General features: G+C 37.2%; 1 protein-coding gene across 1 annotated transcript; it reads left to right on the top strand.

The window, feature by feature from the left end:
- Nucleotides 1–211: 211 nt before the first annotated feature.
- LOC104249949 (uncharacterized) lies at nucleotides 212–15,492 on the top strand. Its single transcript, XM_009806483.2, has 15 exons — nucleotides 212–566; nucleotides 3,384–3,511; nucleotides 3,756–3,888; nucleotides 7,554–7,710; nucleotides 7,795–7,873; nucleotides 8,130–8,170; nucleotides 8,308–8,424; nucleotides 8,561–8,641; nucleotides 11,817–11,879; nucleotides 12,008–12,059; nucleotides 13,212–13,286; nucleotides 14,456–14,503; nucleotides 14,702–14,737; nucleotides 14,813–14,887; nucleotides 15,207–15,492. The coding sequence occupies exons 1-15, from the start codon at nucleotides 407–409 to the stop codon at nucleotides 15,279–15,281; spliced, it is 1,320 nt and encodes a 439-aa protein (XP_009804785.1). The 5' UTR covers nucleotides 212–406; the 3' UTR covers nucleotides 15,282–15,492.
- Nucleotides 15,493–16,041: the final 549 nt, after the last annotated feature.

The following is a 16,041-nucleotide window of genomic DNA, read 5'->3' on the forward strand; positions in this document are numbered from 1 at the left end:
AAAAAAAATTATATACAAAATAACCAAATACCAAAAAAAAAAACAGTTTACCTCCTCGTACCAAACCAAAGAGGTCAATACGTGTAAATGTTGTCCCTGCTCGGTAATGTGTCGGTTTATAGACCCCCCCCCCCCCCCTCCACGGAAAAAAAAAAAAAGAAACATACTCCGTCGCTTTTGGTTTCACTTACGGTAGAACTCCTTTTCAATTGGGAAACAAAAGCATTAATTCCAACAGAATTATTCCTTCTTATAAAATTCCTTTACGCCGATTGCCCCACTCCCTCTTCTTCCTTATAGTTCCCTGAGTTGCGATCGGCTCTCAGATTCTACTGACCGAAACTTCAGTTGTCAATTGTTTGATCCCTTTCTCTGAACTGTTTATTTAGTCATATAACTATACAACATGGCGTCAACGGAGGGGCTGATGCCTATAACAAGAGCATTTTTGGCTTCTTATTATGATAAGTACCCATTTACCCCTCTCTCTGAAGATGTTTCTCGTCTTTCTGATCAAATTCATTCCATGGCTAATGATCTGCACGAGGATTCTCCTTTGACCGAAGGTAATCTTTTTCGTCAAATTTACACTCTTATGAAGTTAATAGTAGTGCAATAGAATCATCATATATTGGATTAAATTCAAATGGAAACTGGGCGTCTATTCACAACTATTGATATCGAACTCATGAACAAATTGGACTGAAAGTGTTAATACATTAGGAAAAAAGGTCTTTGATACATATTGCATAGAGAGAGTTATGCCCAAGGATATAGTGGACCTTTAGAATGAGAATGTGTAATGGAACCCACTTGCTCCTTGGTTTGAGGTGGCTGGAAGCCTCGAACACATGCAACAAGGAGTACATTGCTCTGAAGAATGTTGTATTTTACTGAATAATTTGGTTTTTAATTCAACCATAGGTGGAGCTAGGCGGTTGGCCCGAATCCCTTTCGCTGGAAAATTAGGTTGTGTATATAAGGCCATTTTTTATGTGTATATATCATATGATGATAACCCTTGGCTTATATTTGATGTGTATATATTGCATTGTGCATTTTTTTTTGTTCTTTGAATAAATCCCGCCTCCGCCACTTAATTCAACGCTTCTTATTCCACATGTGAGGTATGTTGAGAGCCTTCTTTCGGAGCGTGGGTTGAGAGGCTGGTCTGGAATGTGAGACCAGGTTATTGGTTATCTTCGGAAGTATTTTGTTTGTGTTGAACACATGCGGTGACTTGATTAGTGCAGCCACTTAAACTTTGCCTTTGTTTCATGTTAACCACTGATGTAGAACCTTTAAGCTGGTTCTCAAATAGGCAAGCAAACTTAGTGGATGCCATGCCCTCTTGAGGCTTATCTCCGTGGGAGACCACTTGAATGGTCTTTGTGGTTTGTTTATTAGAAGTTAAAGTATTTCCATCCACATCTGTTGTTCTCAGATTTCACGACATAGTGATACAGCTAAAACATTACCAATAGCATGGAATTCCTTGAAGTGTCTCAAGTGCTTTTAGCTAATACTAAGCATGTTTGAAGATGTGCTAAATTCAGGATTACTGCATAGCCTGGCTAACCTTGTCTGAGACATGATTAGCAACAATATTCTGATAGAGGATTGCGAGGATAGTGATATTTACAAGAGCTATTCACTTACTGACTTAAAAAAAGTTCTATTCACTTAACATTGATTAATATTAATATATGGCAGTTAACATTGAAAAATATAATCCCTTATGTGAGAATGCACAGCAGAAAAATCTATTATTAACAATGATACAATGAGCCGTATATATAATACATCTTTGACTCTTATGGGATTAGGACATATTCTTCTCCTACTATATATGAGACTAGGACATATTCTACTCCTACTGCATATGGGATTAGGACTATTTACACATAACTATCTAACACTCCCCTTTAATCCGGTGCATACAAATCATATATACCGAGCTTGTTACATAATGTAACTAATAGGAGGACCAGCGAGGGACTTGGTAAAAATATTTGCAATCTGGTCATTCGACATACAAGGCAATAGACTCCCCTTGAGCAACAAAATCAGGTTGTTGTTGATAAATAAAAGTTGACCGAAAAGTCGCCGGAAAAATTTGAAAATAGTGAGACTAAGCCGAATTCCATACTATAAAATAGGTTCTAAAACACCACCAGAAATAAAGAAACTTTCTGGAAATTACTATTCACGATGGGAAATCATGGTTTACGCCGGAAAAAAAAAATTGTCAGAATTTGATGTAATTTATATGGGTAGGCTCGGAATCACTGGACGAGTAAGTTGCCCTGAAGAAGCTTTGTCAAAATGTGGCCGGAATGGCTCATATGCGCCGAAAAAAATTGTTGTAGCTCGCCGGAACCCTAGTTCTGGCGGCGTGTGGAGGCGCGTGAGGGACTTTTTGCCTGAGCAATTGACTGTTTACGAATAAGATGGTAGTGTTGGTTTTCGCATAAGACTTATCAATGAGGAGAGTAAGTAGGAGATAACGCAAATCAATCTTGAGTCGTCAATCGGAAAGACGCACGGTGACCGACTTTTCTGTTCCGATGGGACTGGAATTTTTGGGGTTTGGTCGCACAAAGGTTTCGGATCCGATAGTGATACTGGTATATGCACAATACCACTATAGCAATGATGAACCCTGGGAACAAGACGAAGTTGCTGGAAAATTGCAGGGCGACGAGATCTTTCTTCCCGGATGTCGCTGGAATGACACACAACGATAATTTTCTCACTAAAGCTCTGATACCATGTGAGAATGCACGGGAGAAAAATCTATTATTAACAATGATACAATGAGCCCTATATATAATACAATCTTCTACTCCAACTGCATATGGGATTAGGACATATTATTCTCCTACTACATATGAGACTAGGACATATTCTACTCCTACTACATATAGGATTAAGACATAACTATCTAATACCTTAAAAGATAAAGAGAACTGTGCATGTTGCATTTACTAATCATAAAATTGACGCGTGGCAAACTTCATTCAGGCGGAACAGCTACGAATATGTGATTCTGACCTCATTGTTGGAAGTAGTGGATGGTCAATTAAGAATCTGATTTAATGCTGCAATCTCTAAGTTGGCCCCTAGTATGACATATTATATTTCATCTCGTTTTATTTTCAGTACTCTCTTATTAATTCTCTCAGTAATTTTGTTAGTATTTTCTCTGATTTATGTTATGGAGGATTAGCTGAAAAGCGTTTTCCCTGATTGATGTTGTCTACTTACTAACTTGCAGATACTGAAATGAGAATGAGATTATGTTAATAAAAGCAGTCCTGAATTTCTTTATCTGTTTGTGAACTCCACTTGTGAGGCAACTCTCATTCGATTTGATTTGACAGGAGAAAGTTCATTGGTCCGTGAAGCAGAGAGCCCCCCTCCTCACAAAGTTGATGAGAATTTGTGGAAGAATCGAGAACAGATTGAAGAAATACTTTTCCTATCGGAAAGCTCCAACTGGCCACCAGTGGTGAGATATACAGTTGTCAGAACTTGAGTTTTAGCTTTTCTGAGAAGGCCTCAGTTGACTGCTAGTGATGTCATTTGTTTTTGGCTTAGTTAGTTCTAACCCCTCTGTCTCAAGGCGTGCTTCATTCCCGAAAAATATGATTTTTTCTTTACTTGAATTCCTCACACAGGGTTGAGCAAAGATAAAATATTTCTGTATTTGTCTCGAAAGAATAAATATTCCATCCTTCTCTGGTGTTCTTCAGCTCAAATCGCAGTCAACCGCTGAAGATGCTGAACTTGCTTCTCTTCTTGGACGGCTTGGGGAAAAATTTCGAAATACATTGAAGGTTGTGGAGACTTTCCAATCAAGGAATTCCGAGTTTGTATTCAACACTGGTTGGTCTTTCTGTGCTTCTTAATTGTTGAGCTACTGCCAATTTATGAATAATATTCAGATCTATCTAGATTGTTTGCTTTTAGTCTGAATTTGTTAGTTTATGAGACATCATTACTCTCTATTCCTGATAATTAAGTAAAAGAATGTCGTCACCTGAGTGCTCCTTCTTGAGCCAGTATGGGCAAATGCTCCTTGTTTGTTCTAAATTCAAGCTCCGCTATGTAAAGGGGAATCAAATGTTGGATGAGTTGTGGTAACTACTAGGTTCCAGTAAAATGATATGATGAAAAGGTAAGAAACATTAGGTATAAGGGCATTGGTGATGGATTATACCTTAGGAAGCTTTAAGCATAGGGAGTAGGGAAACATGGGAAGCAGGGTCTATTTTCAAGGCTAAATAGGTGATTTGAATGCAGTGGAGATGGGAGGAGAAAAAAGAAAAACATACAGGAACCGCTTTGAGGTCCCTTATGCATCCACCACAAAATTAGAATTGCATTACACAATTGAAAGAAATTAAGTTGCTTACACTTAACAACAACAACAACAACAACAACAACAACTACCCCTCAGTCCCAAACAAGTTGGAGTCGGTTATATGAATCTTCACTGACCACGTTACTCCATTTAAATTACCGCATGTCAATATTGTGCAAATAAAAAGTATTAGAAGTTATGTATATTTTCTAAAAATATAAAACTTTGAAAGGCTAAACCACTCATAGAAAGCATAAGACATAGTAAAGTGCTAATGTTTAAAACATGTTCTTTACTAATATGTACCGCCTATATAGATCTTTTCTTCCATTGTGCCCTTTCTTTTGCTAAGTTGCATGGATCCCCATGATCAAACCATATCAACTGACCTTCCTTCATTTTATCCTCGATATGTGCTACTTGAACTTTCTCGCGGATGTGATCATTTCTAATCTTGTATGATCACACATCTATCTTAGAATATGCATCTCTGCGATTTTCATCTTGCGGATGTGTTGAACTTTAGCGGCCCAACATTCACTCTCATATAGCATTGTTGGTTTTATAGTTGTTCTGTAGGACTTACCTCCCTTTGTTAGGCATCCTTCTATCGCATAGCACACCTATAATGCTTCTCCATTTCGACCATCCGATTTGATTCCATGTGTAACATATTCATTTTGTATTTCCATTCTCCTGTAATAATGAGCCTATATATCTTAATTTTTTGCATTTAGGCACCATAATCCTATCTAATATCACCTCAATTTCACTTTTTGCATGTTGACCAAACTTGCAGTGCATATATTCAGTCTTACTTCTGCTCTTCCTAAGACCCTTACTCTCTAGAGTGGTTTTCCATAATTCAAGCTTTTCGTTGATACCCTCGCTGTTGTCAATTAGCACAATATCGACCTCAAATATCATACACCAAGGGACTTCATCTTGTATTGTGTTGGTCACGTCATCCATATCATACACCAACAGACTTCTGCTTCCAAAATGCTCATTGGAAGTCTCAACATGTAGTCTGCACCTACACTCTTTTTTGTGGCCCTCACTCTCAACAAATAATCTATCCTCTCATTCTCTATCATTAGTCCCCCACCAAAATGCACCGTCATCAACATGGTTTGCTCTGCCACCCTCCTCCTTTCTTCTCCTTATCACCACTGTCAACCTACTCCCTTTTTCCCTGCAAACCACATGTTAGTCGCTCCTCACTTCTCTTCCTCTCCATGACTCTTTTCCCACCTCCATGATTTCAACTTCCTTAGTCACCCCACCACCATAATCAAAAGAGTGTTCATGTGTGAACCCACCATTTGGAGTTGGTTAAGAATACTGAGACAGTTGAATCTAAAGCTTTTGTTTGGAAGATTCTAGCCCTTGGCATAATTTCTTTGCCTATATCCGAATGATGATGATGATCTTAAACTCAATTCCAATTATCATAGTGTGAAGTTCTTGATTACCACTAGACAGGAACTTGTTCAGCTTCATAACAAGAACATTGTTTTCGGAACAGTTCTTGAATGTGAGTACTCAGATTTAGAACTTTTATCTTTTTAGTTGGCATATATGCATGTTTAGTGAAAAGGATGCTTTGATATAGTGTATGTTGTGACAAACTCAAATGTTGCTTAAGAAAAGAGATACGGTGTTGCAAATCCCCAGGATATTATTAGCAGAACTTGAATTGTCAGGATAATGACTGAAAAATCAAGGCTTAAAGAATCGTGTCAGTCGTGTAAATGTGCAGCATTGGTCACTGGAGAGTTAGTGACACCAGAAAGATCACTGGAGAGCTGAACTGTGTTTGAACGATCATAGAGCGAGGAGCGACGCTTGAACAATTCCAGAAAGGAGTAACGCATGAATGGTTGCTGGGGGGAGGAGTGATCCTGAATGATTGTCCGAGAGTAGTGGCACCAGTTGTTGGAGACAGGGGCGGATCTAAAGGTGTGAGTATGGGTTCCCGGGAACCAAGTAGCTTTTGGCTAGATCCCGTATTTGTATTAAGAAAATCATTCAATGTATAAGAATATTTAGTTGGGAACCCAGTTCTTTAGTCTGGTTATTATAATATATTAATTTAAAATCGATGTAGGAACCCATAAACTAAAAATCCTGGATCCGCCTCTGGTTGGAGAGAGGAGTGGCGTCGAACACTAAAAGAAACAAGAAAAGAAGAAAACATCGGGCTGGCTTTGCACAGTTGCTTGAAGCACAAAACAATTGAATTTTCTTCTTAAAACTCATAATTGCAGTTATCTCTGCCATCCCATCTTGTCGTAGTCCTTCATATTCAGTTTCTCATCCAATTCACCATTAGAGATATATTCCTTTATTTGAAATGAAACTACTTTCGTTCCATCAAATAGTCAGCGCTTCATATTGGAGCACACTTAGACCTTTGAAGGTTATTTCTTGGTGTTGGATCTATGTTTTCAGGCTTCAAACATTGTCATAGTATACTATCCAATATAGAAGGAAAGAAATAGAGGGGGTGTTTGGAATTGAAAGAATGTTTGCCTGAGTAATTGGAACTTCTATTGTGGTACATTTTTGGAGTAAGTGTAGTATCTCAGTCATATATGATGGCTGGTTGCTCCTTTTTTTTTTCAAAAATAAAATGACTGGTTGCTCTTTGTACAAATATGTTTTTGTATGTGATTTCTACTTTCTATGTTTCTTGTGTATGGAGTATTTTCCCTTCATATTAAGAATTTTTTACATTTACAGAAAAAGAAAAGTATTACCCAAAGTTAAGTGCCCCTGCACTTATTATCAACTATTACAGTATGTGGTTACCAGATTCTACTACAAAGGCAAGCACCAAGTTGAAGAGATGTGCAGTACATCTCAGCAACTTGCTATTGTCTTACACGTTCCAAAATAACAACAACAATCCAGTATAATCCCACTTAGTGGGGTCTGGGGAGGGTAGTGTGTACGCAGACCTTACCCCTACCCTGGGGTAGAGAGGCTGTTTCAAAATAGACCCCCGACATCCTTCCCTCCAAGAACTTCCCACCTTGCTCTTAGGGAGACTCGAACTCACAACCTCTTGGTTGGAAGTGGAGGTTGCTTACCATCAGAGCAACCCCTCTTGTCTACACGTTCCAAAATACAATATAATTATTTGACTTCGCTTATCATCTGGATGCTCTTATTACTTCTGTAGTGATGACGTACATGCCACAAGACTTCCGTGGTACTCTTATTAGGCAGCAGAGGGAGCGTTCTGAGAGGAATAAGCAGGCTGAAGTTGATGCTCTAATCAACTCCGGTGGAAGTATTCGTGATCGATATTCTCTACTATGGAATCAACAAATGGAACGGTAAATATTATTTTATCATATCTTCGTGATGGTGCAACCAGTATATGATTTGATTTTGACTTATGCTGAGATGCTACCAAACAGGAGGCGGCAACTGGCTCAACTGGGTTCTGCTACAGGTGTCTATAAGACACTGGTGAAGTATTTAGTTGGAGTGCCACAAGTATGTTGCAATTCATTTAGTAGAACATAATGGATTTATAACCTTTCCCTACCATGTTCTTGTCAATGTTTCTCTAATCAAGCCCTGTTGTTTACATATTAACCAAGTAATACTTAACCTCATGGATGCCAAGTGGCCATTTGGAAGCCCTAATGTTAAATTTAAATAGTTTCAATTCAAAATATATTCATGCCAGTGATAGTATGTTGATTCTCTGGTCTTCAGTAAAATTATTCACCTGCACGTTATCTTGCAGGTTCTGTTGGATTTTGTTCGGAAAATAAATGATGATGATGGGTATCTATTTTCTCTGCATTTAGCTTATTTATTCTTTTTTCTTAAAATTATGTTCTTTATAAGTTTGCTCATTCTTCAAGAGTTGAATGGACTATATTAATGCTGGCTACTGCTTTTTGATAATTGTCTACCTCTAGGCCAATGGAAGAGCAGCGACAACGTTATGGTCCACCTTTGTACAGTCTCACGAAAATGGTGCTCAACATTCGACTTTTTCTTTCTCTACTATGGCGACGTTTTGAAGCTAGAAAACTGTAAGACTTGTCTATATGTTGTACTTTCAAATGATTGAATCAAGATGCATTTGATTATTTCTTTCAGAAAGTTTGCATCCTTGCTTCACAGATCAGCATTTTTCACCTGAACCTTGTAGTGTTTCCTTTTGGGCAGATCAAAGGATCAAATGACGGTCTTGGAAGAAGCAGTAGATGTATACACATCTGAGTTCCAAAGATTCATCAAATTCATTGGGTATTTAATGCTTCCAGAACCATACTTTTTATCTTTAGCTTGTACCTAATCATGTTATCACTTTATCAGTATAGATTAGCCTAATATCCTTTCCGTCTAAGTATTGCTCTATAATGTCTTTATCTCATTATTACTTAGAGAAAACGTTCAAGTAGCTTCTTAGATGACATTCACATCATTGTAAGCAACTTATACAATGTGTGGAAGCTAAGGACAGAAGAGAAACTAAGGGAATGCTTACAGTTTGTCCTATTTCTTTGGTTTGCTTAAAAGTGGAGGAAAAAAATTTAAGGGGGAAAGCTATTTTACCTTTGTGTTTGACAATTTTAGTTTGGAGAGAAACATTTCCCTTTCGCTCTTGACTTTTCGAACCAAACAAAGGAAAGACTCATTTTCTCCCTCTTTCTCCTTCATGCCTTCTTTTCATTGTTTCTTCTAGCTATTGGCCTCGAGGCAAAGATGAGCTATCTAGACTCCTATCAAATTCGAAGGTTAAAATTTTGAATTCCTTTCAACTTTTTTGTAATGAGAACTAGGGGATGATAAAGGGTAGATGGCATCTAAAGGAATGTCTCGGTGTATATATTCCTACATGTATAATTTAGAGCTAGTATAACCATACTTTCTTAGCAACATATTTCAGCACTGTGAAACCTCCCTTGGCTTACCATTCCCAAGATGACGGAGCATAGGAAAGCTAAGAGACATTAGCTAGATCATCATAAAAAGGAGATTCCTTTTTTCCTGAATGCTACTATCAAAACAACAAGGAGTTTTCAGCAAAATATTGCATGCGAGGAAGTTGAATGCTATATGGGCAGTGAGTGCTACCAAATGATTAGTGTGATAAAAATGCAGATGTTAAGATGGATGTGTGGTCGTCATACAAATTAGACAATATAAGAAATAACCACTGTTTTCACAAAGTATAAGTAGCACGCGTAGGATAAAGTCGGAGAGAGTCGCCTATGATTGTTAGGCATGTCCTACGCAGACCTCCAAATGCACTGCCTCCATATGTTAAAAGGAGATGAGGTACCTAAAATCACATGGAGAAGTTGTCTCAGAAGGGTTGTAGTCGTTTGGAATCAATGCAAACTTGGTAAAGAACAAAAATCAATTTAAAAAAAAAGATCTTCACAAACGATACAATTTGTTGGATCAAGTCCTATTCGTGTTGGTACACTTACATTAAGGGTCGTTTGGTTTAGATACAAGTTATGCATGGATTAGTAATGTAGGGATTGTAATGCAGAGATATTTCTTGTTAGATGTTTGGTTTGAGGTATTACAAGTTAGTGTACAATGTATACTTTTATGAGGGTTAGTGTTGTCATTTTAATGTTTTAATCTTTGAATTACTAATACCCCCATTCGTTTTCCAGTTCTCTCACATAAAATAATAAGTAGTCCGCATAACTTATGCTTGTATTATTGGTAAAGACAATAAAAAAGATACCAAACAAGGTGTTATAATGCTGAATTTAGTCAGGTATTATACTACCTTACAAATGGCCCTTAAGTCTATTATTTGCCGGGGTCTTTAAGTTAGTAGAAATTTATATGTAAGTGTAAGATAAGTATGATTACAGAACCCCTAATTGCTTTAAAAGATGTACTCTTGAGTAATGGAATGGATCATCTCCAGACTCCAAATATAGTGAATTAATGAAATTTACATCTATGTTGCTCGGACTCTCAGGAAATGTCGATGGATACGTGTCGGATCCTCCAAAAGTAGTGCATTGTTGGAGGATCCGAGCCATCCGACACGGGTGCTACGACTGTTTTGGAGAATCCGTGCAACATAGATTTACATTACCTTATCAAAAAAAAAATAGTGGAATAGATATAGAAGATTTATATAGTTGATCCCAACTGGTTTGAGACTGAAGGTATAATTGTTGTTACTGCTTTAAAACATGGTTGTGAAGTAGCTCTACTACCCACAAACTATTGAGGGCCTTTGCTGGGGGCTGGGGCAAACACTGGCCCACAGGGTGCCCCAACAGGGACCGAATGAAAGACCCAAGCTTGCATGAATGACATGAACCATCAACGTCCTATAAATGAAGACTGCATCTATTTGATGCATCATCACATGGCCGTGTATAACTCCTCGTGAATCATGTCATTCGCTTGTCACGTGTTGCCACTAGAGTCATAAATACTCGAAGTAAGCTCCCGGCTCGCCCCCATCTCTAAAGTGGCTTACGAACGAGCGGAGTGCTTGTGGCTGTGGTAGCTGCGAGCCTCCCGGGTCTTTGCTCTCTCGTTAAGCGGAGAAAAATAGGGGAGGGAGAAAGAAATTTTTGGAGAAAGGTCACTCCTATTATGCTGTTGCTTTAAATAGGCTTGGGTGAAGTTACTACGGCTGCTCTCCTCTCTGTGATTTACTTCAATTCACGCTAACCTTCCATAATGATTTTAAGTTTTCTGCTTGATACTTCAATATTCTTCGGGTCTGTTCATTTATATATTCAAAATGTAAGGGAAATTACTATAAGCACGAAGAGATTGTTGAACAAATGAGTTGGATGCTTCACAGACCCTGCGTAAACGCGGTATGCTTTGTGCACCGGGCTGCCTTTTATATATTCTAAAAACCATTTTACATTTCTTATTTAGATGGACAGATAATATTTGAAGTATTTATTTTAGATTTTAATGATAAGCTTTCTTGAAGTCAATTTTTAATTTTCTATTTTTGGTTACTAACATATTTATTCATAATATTATTTTAACAATTAATTTTTCTAATTAAGTAATAATTTCATTGATTCCTTAACTATTCTCAGGGGTGACCGCACCTGTAGTGGTGTACAACATCTTAATATATCATTGTTTCAATTATATTTGTTGTTTATTAATGCCCTCTTGAATGCAAACTCCTAGGTGATGTCATTGTATGCATTAGAGCGCCGCATAGGCAAGCACAAAGTGCCCATCCTGGGCTTCACGTAGCATCAGGCTTAAGTGTGCCTCAATCTAACCCTTAACGATACTGACTGTTATAGATTTTCTGTGTTTCCTAGCCAAATCTTAATCTTTTATGCCAAAACATGTAGATACTGACTCACATCATAAGAGGAACACTTTGTCATTGAATCGGAGGGTGTAGTGAGTATGTGTATAATTTGGTACTTGTTTCACTGGCTTTACTTACCTTTTACAGTGATGTATTTGCGAATTCCCCTTTCTTTATTACTGCGGAAGAAGCTGGTGCATTAGATGCCAGGTATGTCCAAAATTCCTTTCTATGGTGGTTCCATGTACATTTTGCCATTGTTGGACTAAAATATAAGACAATACTTGATATGAGTTTCAGAACTTGATCTAGAGCTTTCTTTTGGTTCCCAAATGCAGAAAAAGTGACGAATACAAAGAAGTGAGTGTTCCAGCGGGAAAAACTCACGAGGTTTGTTTTTTACTTGGGAGGATTACTTTCTCCAAGTCATATTTCCTTTTAGATAGGTGCTGCTCATTTTTTAGCTCCTAAGATGGTCATGTCTGTTTGTAGTTTTTCTCTCTTTGTGTCTATGTATGTGAATGTGTGTGTGTCTTTATAAATAGTTGTTGGTCACATGTGTTGCACGTGTATTCTATGTCTATTTTCACAGAATTTGTATTAAAAATAATAAAATTTTTAACTGCTTGCATACTCCTAAAAATATTTTTTCTTAGTTATATAACGAGATTAAATAAGCCTGTGAGATAGTATTTTAATTACATTACTTTTATTTCATGAGCTATAAAAATGTTAGGTAGTCGTATCTCACCCAATAGTTCTTTATGGATGATATTTGTGATCTGTTCCCTTTTTGGTTGAATGTTCACGATGAAAACTCCAAATCTTTTGTGTAAAAGTCTCAGAATGATATTGACTTAATTTTAAAATTTTAGATTATTATCAATCACTAAATCTTTCAATGATAGTTAAAAAAGAATAGATTTTCTTCTTCCTTGGTGAATATGTTGGATTCTTTTGTGATGGGACTGCTGAATTTTTCAAGTCTGGCACTTTGTAATTTTCTAATGAAAAGTGGCGCTTCTATTTGCATTTTGTGTCCCACCCGCATCGATACGTTTGCATTTCATTCTTGTTAATATAATTCTTTCTCCACTCTTTCTAGCCGCCTTCGCTCCTAGATTTTGGGTTGAATTGATTCACACTGTATTCATATTTTAAATAATCGTATTTCTTCTGAACTTCAATTCAGAACTCCTTATCGAAATTCTTTTTTGGCAAGTCAGCTACCTATGACCATCCAAGAGTCTTGTAACCTTAATCTTAGTTTTTACTCTTCTAATAAATCAAGTACAAGATCTAGGCATTATATATTGCGTGGTTATCCACCAATTGCGAGGGATTTGGTGTTTTGATCCAACAATGGACAAAGTTTATTTTCAAATCATGTTCATTTTAGATTTTGCTTAGATAGTCATAGATTTTATCTATTTGTCTTTGAATGACCTAGAAGCTGAAAGTTTGTATTGTAGAGCTTCATTTGAGTGTTGATAAAACTATGTACAGTTGATTTATGTATCTGTTATGTCAATCTTATCTTAGGTTTCATTGACGGTGGACGCCATAAATTCATACATTGCTTGGGATTTTGCTTTGGTTCAAGGCAGAGTGGATATGGTAATATCCTTTTTTCTTCCTATAGATGTGCCTATTTCGGTATTATTGGTATCAAACTTCTTTTATAACAGCTTCCTTTTCTGTGTTGGTTGATTTTTATGCTATATACTGTCTTCTTTAGATTCGTGGTCATTTGTTGGAAATTGATGCCCGGCTTAGTTATCTCCTGCTTCTTTTGGCTACGTCTCTACGGTCTATGGAGTCTTCCTAAAGGATTTTCTATGGTTTCCTTCTTACCCAACTCTGTATGTGAGTCTTAGATATTTCAGTGGTTTCCTTTGGTAAAGGAGGAGAAATTCCAGCTAACATGGTTGTTAAAATGTGTGGCCATCTCATCTAAAAGTTTAAGCTGGTAGAGGGAGCATACTTTTATTTACTTAATTATGTTTTCAACATGTTCCTTCACATGTCTGATTCTTTTTCATGGGGCCAAGCCTGGATTTTTTTTAATAATGGGTGATTGTGAGACTCAAATCCAAGACGTCTGCCTGCTTCGATACCATGTTGAAGTGTTGACCAGCTCATCTAAAAGCTTAAGCTGTTAGAGAAGCGTATTTTATTTACTATTGTATCTTCGACATCATATGCTTTCTTTGATTCTTTCTTCCCATAAGGCTTACACATAACACCTGCTTCACCTTGTCTTCATCTACTGAATGAGTAATTTGCTCCTCTTTATAAAAGCATTTGGATTAAGAAATCAACTTGCATATAACTTTTTCAACCTCTCTGACAGCTGTTTGGTAATGATACACTGACTACCAAAGTTATAGGCCTAAAATCTTTCACTTCCACTGCATTAAAAGAAGCATAAAAACTTCTTTCAAATATGAAGAAGACAGGTTCTCTCTTTTGGCTTACAGATTTTACCGAGGAGAAATTTTACTGAAGCAAATTTCTATCTCTTGAAGCATGAAGAAACTATTTCCTTATCCTCTTCATTACCTTTATGTCTTGTTATCAGACTTCTGTTTTCCTTGTTCCAAAGCTACTTAAGCTGCACATAAGCGACACCAGTTGAGAGAATATGCTGATTTTTCAATCATGTATATTTGGAGAATGTGTGATAGATCTCTTGCATAGTTACATATGTTTGTCAGTTAACTCAGACATGACACTAGCAGATTTATTTAACCAAGTTATCTGGGCTTCATCTTTTCTTGTAACAGGACATTGGCTTTAGCATGGAGTTTACGGATCTTTCCGGACAGAAGACGGTATGGAAGTGTATTTCCTTCACTTTATTTTCCCCTTTTGTCATAAAATGCATCTGTTGGAATTTCTTGGTTACTGGCTAGCATCACATGCCTTAATTAATCTTCTTTCTTTTACAAGATAACTTCTCCTTTTTCTCTTCTCTGACTCAAGTTCTGGTTTTGAACTTTTTGAAATGTCAATAAATGCTCGACTCACAGCAAATCTTACCTTATCGACGATATGATGCTGACCAAGTGAGTATATTTTGCTGTTTTACTATCCTAATTAGTAGATTTGCTACCGGACCTCCTTAATGTCATTTTTTCCAGGGAAACTTTTGTACGGTTCTGGCTGGACACTACAAACTCATATGGGATAATGCTTATTCTACATTTTTCAAGAAGGTGAGTAATACATTAATTATTGAAACCCAATTCATTGAGGTTATGCTGATCCCTTTGGAATTATTCAGTCCTATCCTGTTGGTGTATCAAACAACAGCTCCTTTCCGTTGCCTATGGGCTTTTCCTGTTCCGGTAAAACTTGCTCTAGTAAAATAAGTAGTTTATGTAACGCTTCTGTTGGTCTCAGCACTGTGGTCGCCTTTAAGTGCATGTTAATCTGCACTGGCATCAATCAATTGATTGCTTTGATACTTTGCCTAGTTTTATGTAAAAGAAACATAACCGTCTTGGGTGATTATTTTGCTTTGATTTGCAACAGGTCCTGCGGTATAAGGTGGATTGTATACCTCCTGTTGTAGAGCCAGCGCTTTCATCTGATCAAGTAGATGAGTGAAAGTATTCGTTCAGATTTTTATTGCTGCCCAATTGCTCATGAATATATTATGTCTCATTTGTTTGTATACAAAGGCATTTCCTTGTTTGTACTGCTTGAATTATACCAGATTAATCCACCCTGTGCTGCTTAGTCCCGATCTCAAGCTGTAACCACCTGTTGTATTGATTGATGCCCAGATCAAGATAAAGTCTCAGCATTCACGACTTCATTATACTTCTAATGTTGACATAGTTGGATATTTAGATTGAGGTCCATGAATTGGCAATCTTTCTGATTAGGCAAGATTTATTAACTGTTTGATAACAACAACAACAACAACAACAAACGTAGTGTAATCCCATAAGTGGAGCATGGGAAGGGTAGTGTACGTAGACTTTACCCCTACCTTATAGAGGTAGAAATGCTATTTTCATAGACCCTCGGCTCAAGGAACCTCGGCGCTGGATAATAATGGTGTTACTTCGAAGGATTTGCAGTTAAGAGGTGCTTTATCAAAGACTGCAGCTAGAGGACAGCAAGTAGAGAAACATTCTCTAATCTTTCAGTGAGTAAGAAAAGCAATTCTTCTGGAATTTAACCTATTTTTTTTAGAGCAATTCTTGATTCATCAACATTGTCGAATACACAATACACAAGATACTTATTCATTAACTTCATATTATGTTGGGAAAAAAGAACTATAATTAAGAATAACGTCTTGTTACAATCTTTGTAAAAGGGACACCATCGGCCTTCAATGTCATTGAGTTGGTGATAA

Source organism: Nicotiana sylvestris, chromosome 12 (genome assembly GCF_000393655.2).
Source record: "Nicotiana sylvestris chromosome 12, ASM39365v2, whole genome shotgun sequence".
NCBI lineage: Eukaryota > Viridiplantae > Streptophyta > Magnoliopsida > Solanales > Solanaceae > Nicotiana > Nicotiana sylvestris.